At 37.8% G+C, this 20720-nt stretch overlaps 3 protein-coding genes and 1 long non-coding RNA gene across 6 annotated transcripts; 1 reads left to right on the forward strand and 3 right to left on the reverse strand.

Annotated features, from left to right (window-relative positions):
* Positions 1-973: 973 nt before the first annotated feature.
* On the reverse strand, positions 974-3415 carry LOC147290278 (vacuolar protein sorting-associated protein 24 homolog 1-like). Of its 2 annotated transcripts, none has more exons than XM_086235681.1 (6): positions 3180-3415; positions 2943-3019; positions 2472-2574; positions 2121-2242; positions 1397-1594; positions 974-1310 (listed from the first exon to the last, which is right to left on the reverse strand). In XM_086235681.1, the coding sequence occupies exons 1-6, from the start codon at positions 3292-3294 to the stop codon at positions 1230-1232; spliced, it is 696 nt and encodes a 231-aa protein (XP_086091807.1). In that variant the 5' UTR covers positions 3295-3415; the 3' UTR covers positions 974-1229. The 2 variants fall into 2 exon arrangements, with proteins under 2 accessions (XP_086091807.1, XP_086091808.1); XM_086235682.1 differs by having other exon boundaries at positions 2943-3011; positions 3180-3318.
* Positions 3416-8431: 5016 nt separating this feature from the next.
* Positions 8432-11871, reverse strand: LOC147290279 (zinc finger protein). Its single transcript, XM_086237832.1, has 5 exons — positions 11574-11871; positions 10061-10294; positions 9566-9647; positions 8917-8983; positions 8432-8732 (listed from the first exon to the last, which is right to left on the reverse strand). The coding sequence occupies exons 2-5, from the start codon at positions 10182-10184 to the stop codon at positions 8679-8681; spliced, it is 327 nt and encodes a 108-aa protein (XP_086093958.1). The 5' UTR covers positions 10185-10294; positions 11574-11871; the 3' UTR covers positions 8432-8678.
* A 3544-nt stretch (positions 11872-15415) lies between these two features.
* On the reverse strand, positions 15416-17720 carry LOC147290280 (cytochrome P450 89A2-like). 2 transcript variants are annotated; one of them, XM_086237231.1, is made up of 2 exons: positions 15769-17720; positions 15416-15633 (listed from the first exon to the last, which is right to left on the reverse strand). In XM_086237231.1, the coding sequence occupies exons 1-2, from the start codon at positions 17328-17330 to the stop codon at positions 15615-15617; spliced, it is 1581 nt and encodes a 526-aa protein (XP_086093357.1). In that variant the 5' UTR covers positions 17331-17720; the 3' UTR covers positions 15416-15614. The 2 variants fall into 2 exon arrangements, with proteins under 2 accessions (XP_086093357.1, XP_086093358.1); XM_086237232.1 differs by having other exon boundaries at positions 15416-17720.
* A 73-nt stretch (positions 17721-17793) lies between these two features.
* Positions 17794-18391, forward strand: LOC147290281 (uncharacterized). The gene is made up of 2 exons (XR_015121231.1): positions 17794-17939; positions 18085-18391. It is a non-coding gene; the product is annotated as an uncharacterized LOC147290281 (long non-coding RNA).
* Positions 18392-20720: the final 2329 nt, after the last annotated feature.

The following is a 20720-nucleotide window of genomic DNA, read 5'->3' on the forward strand; positions in this document are numbered from 1 at the left end:
ACAGTGTGACACACATTAAAATTTGGGGAGCAAAATAAGGTAAAATAAAAATTGAGATAAAAAATGAGGCATATGCGATAGTTTGGGGGTATGACTATAAATAACTCTTTTTTTTTTTTTTTTTTCATTTGTAGGGGCCAGGTGTCAGTTGAGGAGGATTGTTACGTGGGAAATGGGTTGCAGCAGATTTTCTCGAAGGGGTTTGGTTTGTGGTGGTGACGTGTGGCGTTGCTTTCGCTTGAGTGCCATAATGTAAGCAAAGAAACGGAAAGGGTGTTTGTAATTACGTGTAAAGCGGTTCACCGTTAAAGGAGTGCACGCAAAAGAAGGTGCTTGAGGTTGAGGATGATCCCATTCATTCACATGAGAAGGACAATTTGCACCGACTTCATGAAAGATGGGGTATCTTTTTCGGAGCAAACTAGGTGTCTAGTGAAAGCTAAAACAGAAAGGTGGGCTAGTTTTGCTAAAAAGATATAGCTAAGCAAGAGCTTGGTAGTTAAGATGGGGCCTGTGAAATTGGAACTAGGAAAGTAGAGTCACTACTCACTCACTGGCCTCTCTCTTTTTGATCAAGACTTGTGCAATAGACAATCGATCACATAATAATAGCAATTCCAATTCAATAACAATTCCTGACATTATCATTTCCATACACATTATCAGAAGCTATATATATAGACCATAGCTTTAACTTACGTGAGCAATTGTCAATCATTGATGTATATAGATACCATTGCGTGTTCTACACATAAACGCTGACAGCTGCATACCCGAATAGGTGAATGTTGAAAGCAAAGCTCTTTGTTGCAATTCATTTAAAACTCTTCCTTCTTCCTTTGCTATTTTTCTCCCAACCCGAAACACAGACGCACATGAACATGCCAACATAAAATGATATTTATAAGTTAGTTTCACCTGGCGCTCATGAATCTGATATATCCGAGACTCATTCAATATATAAAACCAGTGATTTGAAAATAAGATGCTTAAAAGATTTATTCGACTACTATTTTTGTCAGAATAAAATGAAATCTTGAACAAACAGAAGCTTGTAATATGTATCAAACTAACATAGAATACTTGCCATGCTTTATACTATTGTAAGCTATCCCTCTGAACTGTCAAACAGAATTTCTTGAACTTTACATGTATGAATTATAGCCTTTACAAAGTACACACACTTATTCCTAATACCAAGGGAACAAGCAGCGAGAACTTCATGACAATTACGACCTCACTTGAGCAAGTCGTGCCCTCAATTCTCTCAATTCTTCCTCGTCATCTGCACCCTCTGCTATAGCTTCTTCCTGCACGAATTAGTAACAAGAATCAATTCCTTGGCATCTTCCAAGGAACAAAGAAAGCTAGAAATGGAGTCTATATTTACACATACTTCTTGTGATGATGCACTAGCCCCCTGGGCAGGTACCTTTGTCCTCTCCTTCCTGACAGCTTCTGGAAGCTGTGCAGCTGTCTCACCAGCTATTTCACTCAGCACCTTATCAACTTCTTCTTCAGTTTCCTCTTCTATATCTTCTGAATCTAATGCCGTATCAACAGCATCATTTACAAATTCTTCAATCACCCCTGCCTGTATGACCAAAGAGTGTTACATCTAAAGATTTCAAGAACGTAGAGGCTGTACATGTAGTAAACAAGCTCCACATAGTGAACACCCTGCAAGTTTAGATGTGCTTCCTTCTCTTCACATTATTAAAAACATACGGTCCCAAAAACTAGGAGCCAATCAAAGGGTGTGCTCAGATATAATTCAGTAATTTTACATTGTCCAAAAGATAGTGATATCCACTGCACTCTAATTGTTCATTGGCTAAAGAAGAGGAATTGAAAAGAATAAATAACATCCAGGCTTCTATGAGAAATGAATTCAAGTCTCTCTATCAAAGAGGTGAATTGTGAGACATAATTCACTATAAAGCATTTTAAGCCAAATAAACAAACAGACAAAATAAATAAATAAAGCAGAAGATAAAAGCCTACTTAAGCAAGAGCACAGACAACATTGTTAAGCTGCGGTAGCATGTAAGAATGTAAGGGCCATTAGGAGAGTTTGCAACTTCTAACAACCACCGGAAAAGCACCTAAAGGGATATTACCTTGGTGATTTCTTTGCTAAATTCTTGCATTGTGGCAGCCATTTCTGGAGCTTTCATGAGGTTATTGACAAGTTTCATGACCTCCGCGCTCTTTGAAATATGACCAACAGTACGGGCAAGTGCTGCAAGCACATATAACATATCAATACCACAAGCTGATTTAAACCATGGAGAATGGGTTGGAGGTGGGCTGTGGAGTTATATAAAAGGTACAAATGTGAAGAAAGTGTATAAAGGTAACTATATTATTCGATTGTCCGTGCTAATAAATCAACACATAGAACACAAATAAGAACAAGCTGATACATGTTCATACAGGAACTAGATCAATGTTTATGTGTGAAGCAATACCAACACTTTCTCCAAGGTGCATTGATATTGAATTCATTTGGGCCTTATTTTCATGAAGGCGATTTACAGCTTTTCTCGACCTCAAAATTTCCTTTGCAAGTGCCTGAATATAATGCAAAGGATCGATCAAATTCAAGACGTAGAACACACAGAAGGCGATCATAACAACAAGGAGCACATTGCTAGCATCCTACATGACAAACCCTATGAATCTAAAAAACAGCCACATTTGGGTTTTGGTTTAGAAATACATACAGATGACCCAAAGCTATACAAAAGATGAAAATGACTCCAAAGGATAGAAAATCCCCCCCAAAAAAAAAAAAAAAACCATCCTGACATTAGGTGATACTTGGTTATAAATCCATAAACCCTCCAAAAAAGATGACTTTGGAACCTTCATAGTTATCAATGACTAAGCTAGTAAGTCATTGATAAATGAGTAAAGATTAACGTTAGAAGTTGCAGTACCTTGGCTGAGCCCATGTCATTTCTCTTGGCAGCCTCTTTAATGGCTTTATGTACCGCCTTTTCTTCTCTCTGAAGATCTAAGAAACAAACCCATAATCCTTTTTAGACTAAATCAATCACCAAACAACAAAAACAGAAAAACCCAGCAGAAAAATTGAAGAAAACAAGTAAATCCGCGCCAACTGAAATGGACCCAGAAAGTAAAAAAGCTTAATATAGAGAGAGTGAGAGCATTGCCTCTGATTTGGCGCTCGATGTTGCGGCACTCTTGGCGGAGTCGTCTCTGCCAATCTCTCAGTTGCTCAGATGGATCTGCAGGTTTCGGTTTTAACATGCTCTTGAACTTTTTCATTGTTTTTCTATTTTTTGCTCTTTCTAATTCAAATTCCAGAAAAAAAAAAACAAATGAATACTTTGAAGAATTCCTCGTTCGAATTTATGTGCTGAAGAAGAAGATCCAAGCTGAGACTTTTCCTTCCCGCGTTCACCTTTTTCCTTTCAGGCCTCCGCTTCCAGCTGTCCTAAAGCCGCCGCGTTGTCATTTTCTTAATTTTTACTTTTTAGGTCGTGGATGTATATAGCGAAAATAAAAAAATAAAAAATAAAGGTGAACTGGTTTTAGATATCAAATTTCAATAATTTTTTAGTTTAGATTCCAAAATTTAATAGCATTTTAAATTAAGTATCGGAGAAAAACATTTAAACTGTGCACACCAAAAAAATTGGCTGAACCTGACCGATAAAAAATCGTGTTGACCAAAAAAATTAACATAGAAAAGAAAATCAGACCGATTCCAACCAGGTTTGATACATATATACACATATATATATATATATTAAAATGCAATAAGGAGGATATCCTCGGGTTCGACCTCAAGACCATCGACAACGCCACACCCACCAAGCCAACAAGTTCTTGTGAACTTAACCTTCCAATGTATATATAATATATTTATAAACATTTTAGATTATAAAATTAATATTTATAAACATTTTATACCATAAACTCTATACACTAAGAGCTTGTTTAGGAGTGCTTATGTAGAAAGCGTTTTTCCTTAGTAGCGTTTTCACTAGAACCACTTTTGTTAAAAATTTATAGATTTTGTTTTTAAAAAAATTAAGTGTTTCTTGTTAATATACTTGGAAGCGCTTCCAAATGCTTTTAGAATCCAAAAACGCTTCTTATTTTTTTGTCAAACATAAGCAAAAACGATTATTACTATTGAAAGCACTTTTAAGCATTTTAAAAGCACAATCAAACAAGCCCGAAGTCTATTATTATTAATTAATTACTATATAATGTTATATATATCTAACATTGTTTATGTATATATAGCTATACAGTTTTTCTTTAGAAAGGATGTCCACATTTTACAAAATTTGGGGATGTAGATTATCCAGTCGTCATCCTATAAACATCCACTAGACCCTGGTAACCAAAATTTGCGGCTGTCTACCGGATAGCGATCGGATGGTCTATATTCAAAACTTTTGTAAAATGCGGACATCCCCTCTATAGAAAATCTCTATAATTATATATAAACTTATATAAAGTTATAAACTAGTTAGTAATTATATAAACTTATAAGCTTAAATTGTTAATACCATAATCCTACCAAACCATAATTGCCGAAAGGCCCCAAACATCAATAAACTAGAAAGGCCCCAAACGTCAATAAACTCTTTTAATCTTTTAATCTTTTAATATTTTTCTTTCTTTCTTTTCAATTGTCCAAAGGCCTCAAACCCCAATCAACCTTAAATTTTTATTTTTCTTTCCAAATTCTAAATTCCAATTGCCCAAAGGCCCCAAACCCCAATCAACCCTAAACCCTAAATTTTTTTTTTTCCAATCCTAAACCCTAAACCTTTTTTTTTTCCCTTCAATTACCTAAAGGCCCCAAACTCCAATCAATTCTTAATCTTTTTTTTCCTTCCAATTGCCCAAAGGCCCCAAACCCCAATCAACCCTAAACTTTTTTTGTTTTCTTTCCAATTGCCCAAAGGCTCCAAAACCCAATCAACCATAAACCTTTTTTGTTTTTGTTTTTTGTTTTTTCTTTCCAATTGCTTAAAGGCCCCAAACCACAATCAAACCTAAACCCTAAACCCTTTTTTTTTCATTTTGTTTCTTACCAAATTCCAATTGCCCAAAGGCTACAAACCCCAATCAACTCTAAATCCTAAACCCTTTTTTTTTCTTTTCTTCCATTTCCCCCTTGTGACTCTCTCTTCCCTCTAATTTCTCACTTTCTCTTTCTTTTTCCCAGATCTCTACTTTGTTCTCTCTCCTCCCTCCCGCGACACCAACCTCCTCCTCAGTCCGAGGTGACGCCGATGAGACACCAGCATCTTCCTCTTGACCCGATTGCCTCCTCTTCCCCTCTCTCCTTTCTTTCTTCTCTCTCCTCCCTCCCTGATCTGTCTTTCTTCGATCAGCTGCCTTCTGGCGACATCTGGTGACGAGACCGAGCTCTTTATCCTCCCCTCTCTCCCTTTGGTCTCCACCTCACCAAATTGAGCCCATATAAGAAACCAGTCGAAAGCCTCTTTGTCTCGCCGCCTCCCTTGCGAGCTCACTTGAAAAGAGAAAAAAAAAAAAAAAAGGCTGGACTGGACCGGAACCGTATAGGTCTGGTTTGGTATGGTTTTCTTTCATTTTTTTCTGTGTTCAGAACGGGACCGGTGAGCCACATTGAGCACGGTGCACGGTTCCAGGGAAGAACCAGGCCGAACCGGACCGTGCCCACCCCTATTAGGTACTAGTTGAAATGCCCCAAACCCCAATCAAGCCTAAACCCTTTATTTTCTTTATTTTCTTTATTTTCTTTCCAATTGCCCAAACCCCAATTAACCCTAAAAAAAATTTTTTCTTTCCAATTGCCCAAAGGCCCCAAACCCCAATAAACCATTTTAATCTTTTTTTTTTCTTTCCAATTGCCTAAAGGCACAAAACCCTGATCAACCCTAAACATTTTTTTTTTCTTTTCAATTGCCCAAAGGCCCCAAAACCCCAATCAACCATAAACCCTTTTTGTTCATTTTTTTCTTTCCAATTGTCCAAAGTCCTTAAACCCCAATTGCCCAAACCTTAATCAACCCTAAACCACAAACACTTTTTTGGGGCTTTGGGCAAATGGTAAAAAAAAAAAAAAAAAAAAAAAAGTTTAGGGTTGATTGGGGTTTGGAGCCTTTGAGTAATTGGAAAGAAAAAAAAAAAAAGATTAAAAGGGTTTAGGGTTGATTGGGGTTTGGGCGATTAGGGTTTGGGCCTTTAGGGTTCAAGGTTTAAGGTTGATTGGGGTTTGGGGCCTTTGGGCAATTGGAAATAAAAAAAAAAAAAAAAAGTTTAAAATGAGGGTTTGGGGCCTTTGAGCAATTGGAAAGAAAAAAAAAAAAATGGTTTAGGGTTGATTGAGGTTTAGGGTTTGGGGCTTGGGCGATTAGGGTTTGGGCCTTTGGGAAATTGGAAAGAAAGAAAAAAAAAAAAAAGATTGAGTTTAGGGTTAATTGGGGTTTTGAGCCTTTGGACAATTGGAAAGAAATAGAAAAAAAAGGGTTTAGGGTTTAGGTTGATTGGGGTTTGGAGCCTTTGAACAATTGAAAAAAAAAAAAAAAACGATTTAGAGAAGGTTGATTTGGGTTTGGGCAATTAGGATTTGGGACCCTAAACCCTAAAGGCCCCAAACCTCAATCAAACCTACCCTACACCCTAAACCCTAAATCATACCATATACCATAAACCCTAAACTCTAAAGACCCCAAACCCTAATCACCCAATCAACCCTAAACCCTTTTTGTTTTTTTTTTTTTTTTCTTTCCAATGGCCCAAAGGGCTCAAACCCAAATCAACCATAAACTTTTTTTTTTTTTTTTCTTTCCAATTGCACAAAGGCCCTAAACCCCAATCACCATATACCCTAAACCCTAAACCATAAACCCCAAACCCTAAACCCTAAACATTAAACCCTAAACCCCAAACCCTACACCCTAAACATTAAACCCTAAACCCTAAACCCCAAACCCTAAACCCTAAACCCCAAACCCTAAACCCTAAACCCTAAACCCCAAACCCCAAACCCCAAACCCCAAACCCCAAACCCTATACCCTATACCCTATACCCTATACCCTATACCCTATACCCTATACCCTAAACCCTATACCCTAAACCCTAAACCCTATACCCTATACCCTATACCCCAAACCCTAAAACTTATACTCTAAACCCTAAACCCTAAACCATATACCCTAACCCTAGACCCTAAACCCTAAACCCTAAAAGCCCCAAACCCTAAACCCTAAACCCTAAATCCTAAACTCTATACCCTATACCTTAAACCCTAAAGGCCTCAACCCTAATCGTCCAAACCCCAATAAACCCTTTTAATATTTTTTTCTTTTCAATTGCCCAAAGGCCCCAAACCCCAATCAACCCTAAACCTTTTTTGTTCTTTTTTTTTTCTTTCCAATTTCCTAAAGGCTCCAAACTCCAATCAACCCTAAACCCTAAACTTTTTTTTTTTTTTTCTTTCCAATTGCCCAAAGGCCATAAACCCCAACCCTTTTAATCTTCTTTTTCTTTTCAATTGCCCAAAGGCATTAGTCTTAGGGTATAGGGTTTAGGGTTAAGGTTGACTTGGGTTTGGGAGATTAGGATTTAGGACCCTAAACCCTAAACTCTAAACCCTAAAGGCCCCAAACCCCAATCAAACCTAAACCCTATACCCTAAAGGCCCCAAACCCCAATCAAACCTAAACCCTATACCCTACACCCTAAACCCTAAATCATACCATATACCCTAAAGGCCCCAAACCCTAATCACCCAATCAACCCTAAACCCTTTTTGTTTTTTTTTTTCTTTCCAATGGCCCAAAGGCCTCAAACCCAAATCAACCATAAACCTTTTTTTTTTTTTTTTTTTCTTTCCAATTGCACAAAGGCCCTAAACCCCAATCACCATATACCCTAAACCTTATACCCTATACCCCAAACCCTAAAACTTATACCCTAAACTCTATACCCTATACCTTAAACCCTGAAGGCCTCAACCCTAATCGTCCAAACCCCAATAAACCATTTTAATATTTTTTTTCATTTCAATTGCCCAAAGGCCCCAAATCCCAATGCAAGAGGAAGATATATATAGTAAGAGCCAGTTAAGAAAATTCATTACTTAACATCGAATCGCTTATTAGTTGAAGTATTTGTACCATCTTAATCGATCATGTTTTGTGTTATTTCCTTAATAAATGTGAGACTTGCTTCTATAATACAAGACATGATCAATTGAGATGATACAAATTGAAGTACTCATTATTTTATAAACCACTTGCATGGCTAGAGGTGGCCACTAACTGTATCCTTACTCCTTAGTTGGATTAACTGACATTCCCATAAGAAATATAAATAAATTACTGGGTTTGGTAATTCTTGTAATAGGTAGAACCACATGATCCTCAGAAGTTGGACCTCACAATCATAATATAGAATTGAATGGGATGGGATGCATTAAATTGTTTACCACAAATTAAGGTGGTAGTGTCTAACAATATCTAAAGTTTTCAATCCAAGGGATTAAAAAGAACTAAAAATAATTTTAATATTATTCATAGTGATGCTTTCCCATCTCATGTGATTAATCAGCTACAAGAAATTAGCTTATATTAGGCATTGTAGACTGTAGCGGGTTATATGACTTCACTTCTCCAGCTTTAATCTGTCTCCGCACTGTCTAATCGAAGAGGCCTTCATCATGCCAAATATCAACTAAAAAGTCTACCATCTCCTGCACAATTCACCAATCACTTCAATTCACAATACTAAGAAAAAGTCATAACAAGATATCATAAAATCTGATACTACAATAGCAACACATTGAATACTTCACTCACTCACTCTCTCTAGTTCTCTCACCTCATGCTTCTAACTATGTGGAAATATTATGTGATGCATGGTTGTTTGAAACTTACAGTTAAGGGGATTGGCTCAGGAAAAGAATCATTTGTCAAAAGCAGATCTTCATATGCTGTCGACCAGCTGCAACATAAAATTTTCGCATTATCTTCCAGACAATTTTTGAGTAGCTAGAATTCAACAGATATAATTGGACAAGGCCGCCAATATCATCAGCCACTATAATAGAGGTATATATATTGGGGTTTTAAAGAGTAACACCAAATAAGTTCATTTTGAAATTTTGTAGTCCCTGTAAGTTTAACTAATTACATAGCCCTTGTCTGCAGAGTCACCAATACCACATTTACAAAACACATACACCATTACATCTTTTACATTGGCAGCCAGCAATTCCCACACAAGTTATCTAACCTTGTCCAAATTTCACAGAAATTGTGTTTTCTTTGTAATGTTTCATTCATATACTATATAATAAGTTATATGCTATGACAGTTATGCTGTCCAACTTTTCCTCCTATTTGACAGCTCCCAATGCACATTGACTGTTTATAACCAAAGATTCCCTAAGAGCCTCACTTTTTATTACAATATATGCTTGGAGTGGTGATAATAAATTTTCAAACTAATGGTGTAGATTCTGTTACCATGACTATAACAAAAACTACTCCTTTCTACCCAAGAAGCTTTGTGAAAAGGAAATACCTTATGATTGGATCCTTTGCCATTTTTTGCACCCGCTGATCCCCAACCCACTTTTTTCTACTCTCATGCCAAGCAATTGCAGCTACATGATAAATTAGCTTGATTATCTTCAACGAACAAAATGATTAATAACAATTACTTAATGTATCAAAAAATCAACTTCGGTTTTTTGGTTTGCACATAAACGGAAATAGGGGCTAGGCTACATAAGAAATCATTGCTTACTACTTTGGAAATAAATAAATAACACGCAAGCCTAAGATATTTTGAGTATCTTTAAAATTAATAGAAGATATATATGGATATAGTAAAAGTGTGCATATTATCTGATGAGACTTAGCAAGTTAACATAGATGTTAACTTTGTAGTTAAATTGATTAACATTCAACAGTGGTGTTTATTACTGATTATGGTGCTACCAAAGTAGGAAAAATCAATGACGCATATATCAGTATTAGTGCTTATCATCAGAGCAATATTAGCTAAAGAACTTACCATGATTAACAAATACAGGAGTGCTTGCTTCTTTTTCTGCAGGCCCTTTTTCTTCATTGGCAGATTTGGAATGCTCCAAAGGTCGCTTTTCATTGGAATGGAAATTTCCAGTACTCACCTCCATTGAATCCAAGTTGAGTGACCATGCCTTTATGCAATGACACTAAAATTGTTAAGGAGTTTTCTTTCAGAAGCACCTTCAAATGTTCTACACTTACTAACAGATATGGCCACCTGAAAATGCAGCAAACAGCTATTGCTTAGCATAAGGGAGTTCCACCAGGGACCAAACACATATAAGATAGATAAATGAAGAAGAAAAGCATGGGTATCAATGTAACACATGTTGGTTAAATATAAATAGCCAAATATAGGATAAATATAGGAAAATTAATAAAGCTATAAGCTCCACTAATGCATATGATTGATTTAATTACAAAGTCATACACATCCATGTTGGATTATCCAAAAATTACTTTCCTTGAGCTTCACTGTTTTCCAAGAATAGAACCTCCAAATTTCATGCTTTACATCTTCCTATCCGCCACTCCCATAAGGCCATAAGGACCTAAAAGATGATAATTTGATGACAAAACAAAGAATTTATAAAACCTGTTTTGACACAGTTTAGTTGTCTATTTGCAAGTACGGCTTCCTAATTAGGCACAAACCCAATTACGAGAATAACCCTTTCAATAAGAAACCACTCATGGTAACAAGAAAGAATTCAGATTTCCCCTCTCATGCAGAAACTGGGACTCTTTGATGTATCACCCACCAAGCTCCAATATAAAATGTCGTCCATGATGATTCCAAATTGAGCATTAGTTTTCATGTTTTTCATCTTCTATGCAGCACTCCCTTAAGAACCTACAAGATGATACTTTGACAACAACACAGAGAATTTATAAAACCTGTTTTGACACAGTTTAGTTGTCTATTGCAAGAATGGTTTCCTAATTTGGCACAAACCCAATTACAAGATGACCCTTTCAATAAGAACCCACATCATGGTAACAAGAAAGGATTCAGATTTCAACTCTCCTGCAGAAACTGGGACTACTTTGATGTATCACCCACCCTGCTCCAATATACAATGTCAATCATTCTTTGCAAATTCAAGACGTAGATGCTTCAATAATGAGCTTGCTCCAAGAACCAAAGAACTTGATCTTCATTTATTACCATTAATACACTTTATTCACCTCCAAACTAGGCAATCATCTACTTCAAATTTGTTTCAATAATGTTGCCGTACAATGAAAACAAGGCAAATTTTTTTCTTTAGAAAAAATAGATCCAGATGAAAAGGGAAATTTTACATTACTCTAAATCACGGAAAAAACCCGCAAGATTTTCCAACATTTTTCAATGCATTCTTTCATAAAAGCCCAAAACAGAACAACCCCATTCGAGATCCACAAGCATACTTCATACCAAAACCAAAAATTTACAAGAAAAGGAAAAAAGGAGAGGACTTTAATGCATTACAGAGAAAGCGCCAGAGCAGTACCTTGTTGCCCACGTCTCACGGGAAGCATTCAGATTACAAAGACTGAGATTGAAAGTGTAAATTGGCTTCTGAAACAATGCAAATCAGAACTGAAATGCCGTTTGTTTCAGTTGGGTTTCTTGGTTTTAATGGTTTTTAGGTTTGGGCAGTCGTTTTCAGTCAGTCTCCGATGCCGACGTGGATCTGATTCGGATTTCGGATTGGGCTGAGTTTTTCTAATAAAGTGAAATTAATTATGACAATGTCATCCAGGCTCCACTCCAACACGAAATTGCAAGAGTTTCTTCTTCTCTTTTTTTATTTCAAAAGGTTCACTTTATTTTGTTTGATCATTGCAATGAGGGTTGACTTTTCAATATTTCAGTAATGATAAAATTGACTTTAAAAGGTTTATAAATCCTAAAAACAGAAACAGAAAGAAAAAAAAAAAACACTGGTATTTACACACTTTTTTTTTTCTTTTTGCACACCTTTTTTAATAAAAAAAAAAAATTAATGAGAAAAGACTAACACACCCCTCATTTCTTAACACACCCCAATCAGACTAAAAAAAATTTCAGACCCGCACAACCCAGTCGGACCGCGACCCGACCCGGCCCGATCTTCGCCGTCCGGCCACCTCCCGACGCGAGACCGGTCAGGATCTCTTCGTCTTGGCGGCGCCGACCTCCCTGTGGGGTCCAATCCTTCATCCCGTCGCCGTACAATCTGGATCGAAGCCGAGAAGCTTCGGCTGCCGCGGCTTTCTTTGCTGATTCTGGTCATTTTCTGCCACCAATGGAGGGGGGAGTGGTCGGATGAGGGGGGGAGGGGCTGGGTGGGTTGGGTGAAGGGGGGGAGTGGTCGGGGGTGAGGGAGGGGGAGGTGTGTGTTGGTCTGAGTTTGTGAGGGAAAGAGGGAGGGGCTGGGTGGGTTGAGTGAAGGGGGGGAGTGGTCGGGGGTGAGGGGCTGGGTGGTCGTTTTCTGCCACCAATGGAGGGGGGGAATGGTCGAATGAGGGGGGGAGGGGCTGGGTGAAGGGGGGGAGTGGTTGGGGGTGAGGGAGGGGGAGGGGGAGGTGTGTGTTGGTCTGAGTTGGGTGAGGGAAAGAAGGAGGTGCGTGTTGGTCTGAGTTGGGTGAAGGAAAGAGGGAGGGGTGTGTTGGACTTTTTTCTTTAGTTTTTTATTTTTTTAAAAAAGAAGGGTGTGCAAAAAAAAAAAAAAAAGGTGTGCAAATAGCAACCCTAAAAAAAAGACATTTTTTCCTTTGGGGTGGCTCAAATATTCCAATACCCATCTTACACATCTCTTCACCCTAGTTTGTTTGGAAAAAAAAAAAAAAAAGAACATCATTTACAGCACTCCATAATATTTTAAAAGACTAAATTTAATTTCTTGGTTTTAATGGTTTTTAGGTTTGGGCAGTCGTTTTCAGTCAGTCTCCGTTGCCGACGTGGATCTGATTCGGATTTCGGATTGGGCTGAGTTTTCTAATAAAGTGAAATTAATTATGACAATGTCATCCAGGCTCCACTCCAACACGAAATTGCAAGAGTTTCTTCTTCTCTTTTTTTATTTCAAAAGGTTCACTTTATTTTGTTTGATCATTGCAATGAGGGTTGACTTTTCAATATTTCAGTAATGATAAAATTGACTTTAAAAGGTTTATAAATCCTAAAAACAGAAACAGAAAGAAAAAAAAAAAAAAAAAACCGGTATTTGCACACTTTTTTTTCTTTTTGCACACCCTTCTTAATAAAAAAAAAAAATCAATGAGAAAAGACTAACACACCCCTCCTTTCTTAACACACCCCAATCAGACTTAAAAAAATTTCAGACCCGCACAACCTAGTCGGACCGCGACCCGACCTGGCCCGATCTTTGCCGTCCGGCCACCTCCTGATGCGAGACCGATTGGGATCTCTTCGTCTTGGCGGCGCCGACCTCCCTGTGGGGTCCAATCCTTCATCCCGTCGCCGTACAATCTGGATCGAAGCCGAGAAGCTTCGGCTGCTGCGGCTTTCTTTGCTAATTCCGGTCATTTTCTGCCACCAATGGAGGGGGGAGTGGTCGGATGAGGGGGGGAAGGACTGGGTGGGTTGGGTGAAGGGGGGAGTAGTCGGGGGTGAGGGGCTGAGTGGTCGTTTTCTGCCACCAATGGAGGGGGGGAATGGTCGAATGAGGGGGGGAAGGGCTGGGTGAAGGGGGGAGTGGTTGGGGGTGAGGGAGGGGGAGGTGTGTGTTGGTCTGAGTTGGGTGAGGGAAAAAGGGAAGGGTGTGTTGGACTTTTTCTTTTAGTTTTTTATTTTTTTTAAAGAAAGGGTGTGTAAAAAGAAAAAAAAAAAGTGTGCAAATAGCAGCCCTAAAAAAAAAAGACATTTTGGCTCAAATATTCCAATACCCATCTTACACATCTCTTCACCCTAGTTTGTTTGGAAAAAAAAAAACATCATTTACAGCACTCCATAATATTTTAAAAGACTAAATTTAATTTTTAGTTACTATAGTTTAAATTATTCTGATTTTAATTTTGTAGTTTATAAACTGTTGTAATTAAATACACGCTAAAATAAAACTTGGCTCAAAGCCTCAAACTACCAAGACCAAAGTGGAATTTGGCCTATTTCAAAATTATGCTTAACCCTATGCCTTTTTTGTTAGATAATTTTATGCAAGAATTAACTTGCAACTAAAATTTTTATTGAAAAGGATGAGACAGACAATATGGTTGGAAATTGAAGCCTTCTTTCCTTTATTTTAGCACTCAACCCCACACTTTGTCGAGTTGACTTAACAAGGTGTCAAATTGTTTGTGGCAGATTGTGTTTGCACAATCTAGTTACAGAAGCGAACACAATATGCAATACGTATGAAATGGTATGGTATGGAAGATGTACACAAACTTTGTCAGTGTATTCCCAAAAATAAAATACTGCAATGGGTGAATAATCTCATTCGTTTTTCGTAAATATTTTAGCATTTTATTTACAGAAAAGTTCTCTTATAAGCATGAGAATGTGCAGACTTCACCAGTCTTCACCAGTCTTCACATAAAGGATGGAATGTCGATGAGGTTTTGTTAGACTTGCAAGTCTGCATGGTCAAGTAGGAGACTTGAGAGCTAGATTGCCAAAATACAAAAAGTAGGAGACTTGAGTACGTGAAAGAATTGGTTTAACAAGACACCAGCTGCTACACACCTCAAATAGTTAGAACTGCAACAACAGCATAGTCAAATTTCCAAACCAAATTGGCCACATAATAGTGAAATACGTACTCCAGATGAAGCACTCCTAAATTTAAGCCAGGACAGATATCCTGCTCCCAACCCCAAATGGCATCAGCCTAATTTCTCTGCTTCCTGTTATATGAATAATAAATCGCTTCTCCTCCTCCATTACCATCACTTAAGAATCTCTCAGGCTTCTACTCCTCCTCAATGTCTCAAGCATTCCTTCACTCCGTCGGTGATGCCATATCATTAATCCCAATTGTAGAGAAGTTTTTCTGGTAGATAAGGGACTTCTACACATGAAAAATGGTTGGTGATTGTAATCTTCTAAGTACCCAAACAACTACAAAGGAAAGCTCAACCAACAGAGCTTGGCGGGTAGAGATCTCCTGTCTTCAAATTCCCTGTTTCTTTTTGTCCCTGTCACATATTTTGAGGGCCTTTTCATAATTCTTGTTTTACTTAAAATTTTTTTTTTTTTTTTTCAAAATATATAAGAGAGGATAGAGAGATTTGGGACAGGAGATCTCTACCCAGGTTGGCCAGCCCAATCAAAACAATCTACTTGAAAAGACAAAAGGCCAGAACAACTCTAAAGGCCCAAAGAGATGATAAAACAAGAAAATAAATATTTTAATGTGCGTCTAAATTACAGGCACCAAAACTATATTTAGCCCTTCAATCAAACAAAAAATTTCTGGGTTGTCAAATTTGAACCAGCTTCTGTGCGAAGAATACGAGTGGCTTGGCTTCATTAATATCAATCCACCCAATGACACTGGTTGTGCTAGCAAATTGGGAATTCAGTACAGAATACAGACCCAATGTCTTCATAATTTCTTAGCAAGCCTATAGTCAACCAAATATAAGTAGGTTAAAATTTATAAACATACGGTACACAAAGAAAATGTAAACTTATCTGATAAATTTACTTTAAAAAGAGTTTATGTAGTCTTTTAATACACAATCAAGAATCAAGGTCACTTATTGATCCTTGGGGATATGTGGGCTTGCAATGGATTCTTCATGACCACAGTGAACTCCTGCTTCTCTGACAGGTCAACATCATCTCCTTCAACAGCTCTCCACTCAAATTTCCAAACCAAATTGGCCACAAAATACTCCAGATGAAGCACTGCTAAATTTAAGCCAGGACAGATTCTCCTCCCTACGCCAAATGGCATCATCTTAATCTCTCTGCTTCCAGTTATATCAATCGCTTCTCCTCCTCCATTACCATTACCATCATCACCACCACCACTCAAGAATCTCTCAGGCTTGAACGCCATGGGGTCTTCCCACACTTCTGGGTCCCACCCAATCTCCGCCACCATGAAATAGACCGTACCATCCTTGGGCACAACATGGCCATCCAAAACCGTGTCCTGTGTAACAGAGTGTGGCAGCACAAAGTGGCTTGGTGGGTGACGCCTCAGACCCTCCAAGATCACAGCTTTCAGATACGGCATCTTCTGCAAGTCCTCCTCTTTGATCACCTCATCCTCTGTTTCTTCCACAACCCCTTTAATCTCAGCCAAAAGCCGCTCTTGTACAAGTGGGTACTTCACTATGTTGGCCATGATCCACTGCAACGAGGTGGACGTGGTATCTGTACCCGCGTTGAGAAACTCAGAGCAGAGACTAATGATTTCGTCTTCTGAAAGCTTTCTCTTTTCTTCAGGGAGCTGGAGATCCCACAACGTATCAACATACGACAACACACATTCATCACCATCACCATCTCTCCTTTCATGCCTTGCTTTGTTTCGTGCTCGAATCAGAGGGAGGAGTACGTCTTCTTGGTCCTTGCGGAGCTGAAAGAACTCCTTCCAGCGATTTCGGAACAAAATTTTGGTGACGCTGGGCCGGAAATTGAGGACGTTGAATCGCCAGAAGCTCAATAGCAAGCGACGCTGGACACGCTCGATTTCTTTGATCTGCTTCTCGTCGAGTCTGTCGCCAAAGCACATCAAAACCAGCAAGCTGAACATGGCGTACTGGAAATGGTCGACCACTCTGACGCCGTTGGATTGGGAATTTTGAGATTCGGATCGAAGGCGGTTAACGAGTATGTCCAGGACCCACTGGCGGGCCCCGCCGTACGATTTGACGCGCGAAGGGTGGAGGATTTCGGAGGTCAGGTTGCGGCGGAGGATGCGCCACGTAGGGCCGTAGACGGCGGAGCTGATGTTGTGTTGGTTACTGCTCATGATTTTGTTGGTAGGGTGAGCCGGCGGACGGTCGGCGAATACGGCGCCGTTTTGGATTAAGGCTTGGTGGGCCAGGGAGCGGTTGGCGACGAAGATGGCAGGGCGGGAGCTGATGCGGAGGGTGAGGATGGGCCCGTATTGGGCCTGGAGTTTGCGGAGGATGGGCTCCAGATCCGAGAGCGATTTGCGGAGCCATAAGATCTTGCCGATGATCGGGACGGTGAGGGGCCCAGGAGGGAGTTTGTGGTTGTGTTTGGAAGGGAGGATAAGACTAAGAATGGGTTTGAGCAGGAAAAAGACGCAGAGGGTGGTGAGGATAAGGAGCCAGGTGGCCATGTTTTCCGTCAACAATCAGCAAAATTAGCAAATTGTTAAGGACCATATATTATAGATGTGAAGAAGATAGAGGTTACTTGGTCCTCAGTTTTGATATTGACACATGTTTTAATGTTATTGGTACATGCAAAGGCTGTGGACGAGAAGGTAAAGTAAGTGCCTGTTTGGTATTTTATTTAAAATTATTTAAAACAAAAACAAAACAAAACGTGTTTTAATTAGGTTCACGATTTATTTTTCAAGTAAGTCCATAAATTAATATTTAAATTAAAAATTTGACTTACTATTAGGATTGGAGTTAAAAGCCAGCGTGGCAAATTATCAGACCAGTTCAAGTACCTTCATCTTTGCTTTCATCCTTGTGTTTGGGTCAGACTCAACCCTATCAATAAATATTCTGACCAACCACTCTGTTTGGTAATTTTATGATTTTTCCTTACATATATCATATGATTCATATATGCCATGATGTACAAGCATCAAATTCTTCTTTGCTGGCAGAAAAGATGGAAATCGGCTCTTCCATAGCAGTAGGCTTTATGACAAAATATTATGGAATTTTATCAATGTGTAGTTATACTAAGAGAAGAACTTATACCTGCATCCCAGGTTTTACCACCTGTTATTCTCATCCCTCCTCTCTTTCTCTCTCTCATTCTCATTATCAATCCCCGTTATTCTCTTATACTCACGGTCAAATGCATTTGTATATCATGATTAATGTTGTATTGTCTATGTTTATTTATTGGACAAGTGATGGAGCCTGAACAATATGATTCTTGTCGGACCAAAAATAAAGAACTCATTTCCATGAATGCCATGGGGTCTTCTCACACTTTTGGGTCCAAACCAATCTCCGCTACCATGAAATTGACAGTACCATTCTTGGGCACAATATGACCATCCAAAACCATGACAGTGTGTGGCAGCACGAAGTGGCTTGGTGGGTGACGGTGTAGACCCTCCAAGATCACAGCTTTCAGATACGGCATCTAGTATCTACTAAGATGTAATTAACGTTAAAGGAGAAAATTGTATATCAATATTATAAGGCTTTTTTACTCAAATACCACCTGAACTACAGGGGTGTGCTCAAATACCACCCAAACTTTTTTTCTTGCCAATTTACCACCTGAAATTATTAATATGTGCTAATTTGCCACCTAACATCCATTTTTCTGTTAAATCATCAAAAAATTTCCCAAACTTCTCATTTTGCCCTTGAATACAATAAAAAAATATTATTATTTTAAAAACTTTTTTTAAAATATAATTAGAAAAAAAATTAAAAACTAAAAAAATAGAAAATGGAAATACCCTTTTTTTTTTAGGGGGTTTAATTAGATTTTTTTTTAATATTTAAAATGCTTTTTTTATATAAATGACGAAAATACCCTTGAAATAAACAGAAAATTTAACTAAAATGACGGTAGGTGGTCAATTGGCCAATATGTGAAAGTTCAGGTGGTAAATTGGCAAGAAAAAAAGTTTGAGTGGTATTTGAGCACACCCTTTATACTTCAGGTGGTATTTGAGTAAAAAAGTCATATTATAATTATAAGACTACACTATACAATGATAATGAAAAAAAAAAGTATATATCTATAATATATTTCTTCAAAATAGAAGAGATACTTTTACTTTGCTAGCCAAAGTTTACTTTTAATCCTTATATTTTAGTTTAGGTTTCACTTTCATCCTTTTAGTTTTAATTATTCTAATTTTAGTCATGTAATTTTCAAAAAAATATTATTATTTTTGTTCATTAATTCATTAAATTATTATGTGTGACCATAATATCACCTGATATAATGATATAATATAATGATATGGTATTAACAATTTACTTAAATTGTGTATGACAGTAATACAACATGCTATAACCAAGTAAACTGATAACATGTATATAATTATTAATTTCAAAAACCTTAAACTTTAAAAAATATCTTTAAATCGTTCATGATGTATTATGAGAGCGATAAAAATGAAGAATGGTGAGAGAAGTGAGAAAATGATGGGATTTTTTTATTGATTATATTAGAATAAAGTGTTTTTTGGGATATATTTAGATAGAGAAGAACTTACGGATAGAGCTAGGTGGTGTAACTGGTGTTACAGACAGAGAGAAAGAGAGAAAGAGAGAAAGAGAGTACGCCAATTAGAGAGGGGCTGTGATACACCTATCCCTATCAGTTATTCTCATTTAGATATATCCCAAAACCTCATTCATTGATCCTTGGGGATATGTGGGCGTGCAATGGATTCTTCATAAGTTGCAATCCCCGATGCCTCAAATCCATGGGTCACCTTAAGAGCTGCAGCCTTCAGTACTCATGTGTTGTGATACTTGTAATGTTCAAGAAAAGTGGCTCGATTAAAGTATTGGCTCAATCCCACATCAGATTTGTAAAAAGTCATCATCAATGTCAAACAAGTACTAATGCCTAGACTTTTTGGTTAAGAGAATTTTTCTGTAAATAAAATGCTAAAATATTTATGGACCGACCCGTTTTATCTCTAACCCTGTCTCTCTCTGTATGTTACTTTCAATTTTTCTTGTGCAACACCCTTAACTTGAATCAAGTTAGTTGCATATTATCTTTCAAATTTATTATACATAATTGCTTTTAATGATATTGATGCAACTATAAATCTCCAAACCACTAATAAATTTATGGCTTGCTGATAATCTAAAGATTGATATTTCATGAACCATCTAAAATTTAAATGATCTACTAGCGTGATAGCTAATGGGTGCAATCCCAAGTTCAAGAGGATTTATCCTTGACGATTTTCATTTTTTTTAGTAGAAAAGCCATTGTTTTTCTTTTTTCTGTTTGGGTCTTTTTGAAAGTGTACATACAAATGTCTTTTTTTTAAATGAGCCTTCTGTAGGGCCATTATTTATCTTTTCCTATCTGGACTTTTCTGAAAGTTTAGCTACAAATAATTAAAATGAATTGTTTTTTCAAAATGTGGCCCAAGGCCCATGCTTGGTCGCCTTGGGCTTGGGCTGGCCTTGATAGGGACATGGGTTTTGTTATTTTTTGGGTATTGCAAATTTATATTTGCTCATTTCTTTTGTAACAGAGGCCCTGTAGGTGGAGGTTTTGCAATGTTAATCTGGAAAGAAAATGAAAGCCTTCTGAGAAGTTTATGCAGTCTTTGTGATGGAAATGAGCTAAATAGGAGTTTATTTCATGTAATTTTGTATTCCTACAATATCTGTACCACTAGCAACTGCGATAAGTTCATCATGTTGTCCGTTATCTCTCAGGAATTTTCAAGTATCAACTAAGCTCCTAAATATTGGCCCTGTCTACCAAATTTACTCATCAAATGATGTAAGAGAATATATGACCTCTTAAAATTAAACAATATCCGAAGTGA

The sequence above is a fragment of the Dryas octopetala genome, chromosome 3 (genome assembly GCF_963921425.1).
Source record: "Dryas octopetala chromosome 3, drDryOcto1.1, whole genome shotgun sequence".
Taxonomy (NCBI): Eukaryota; Viridiplantae; Streptophyta; class Magnoliopsida; order Rosales; family Rosaceae; genus Dryas; species Dryas octopetala.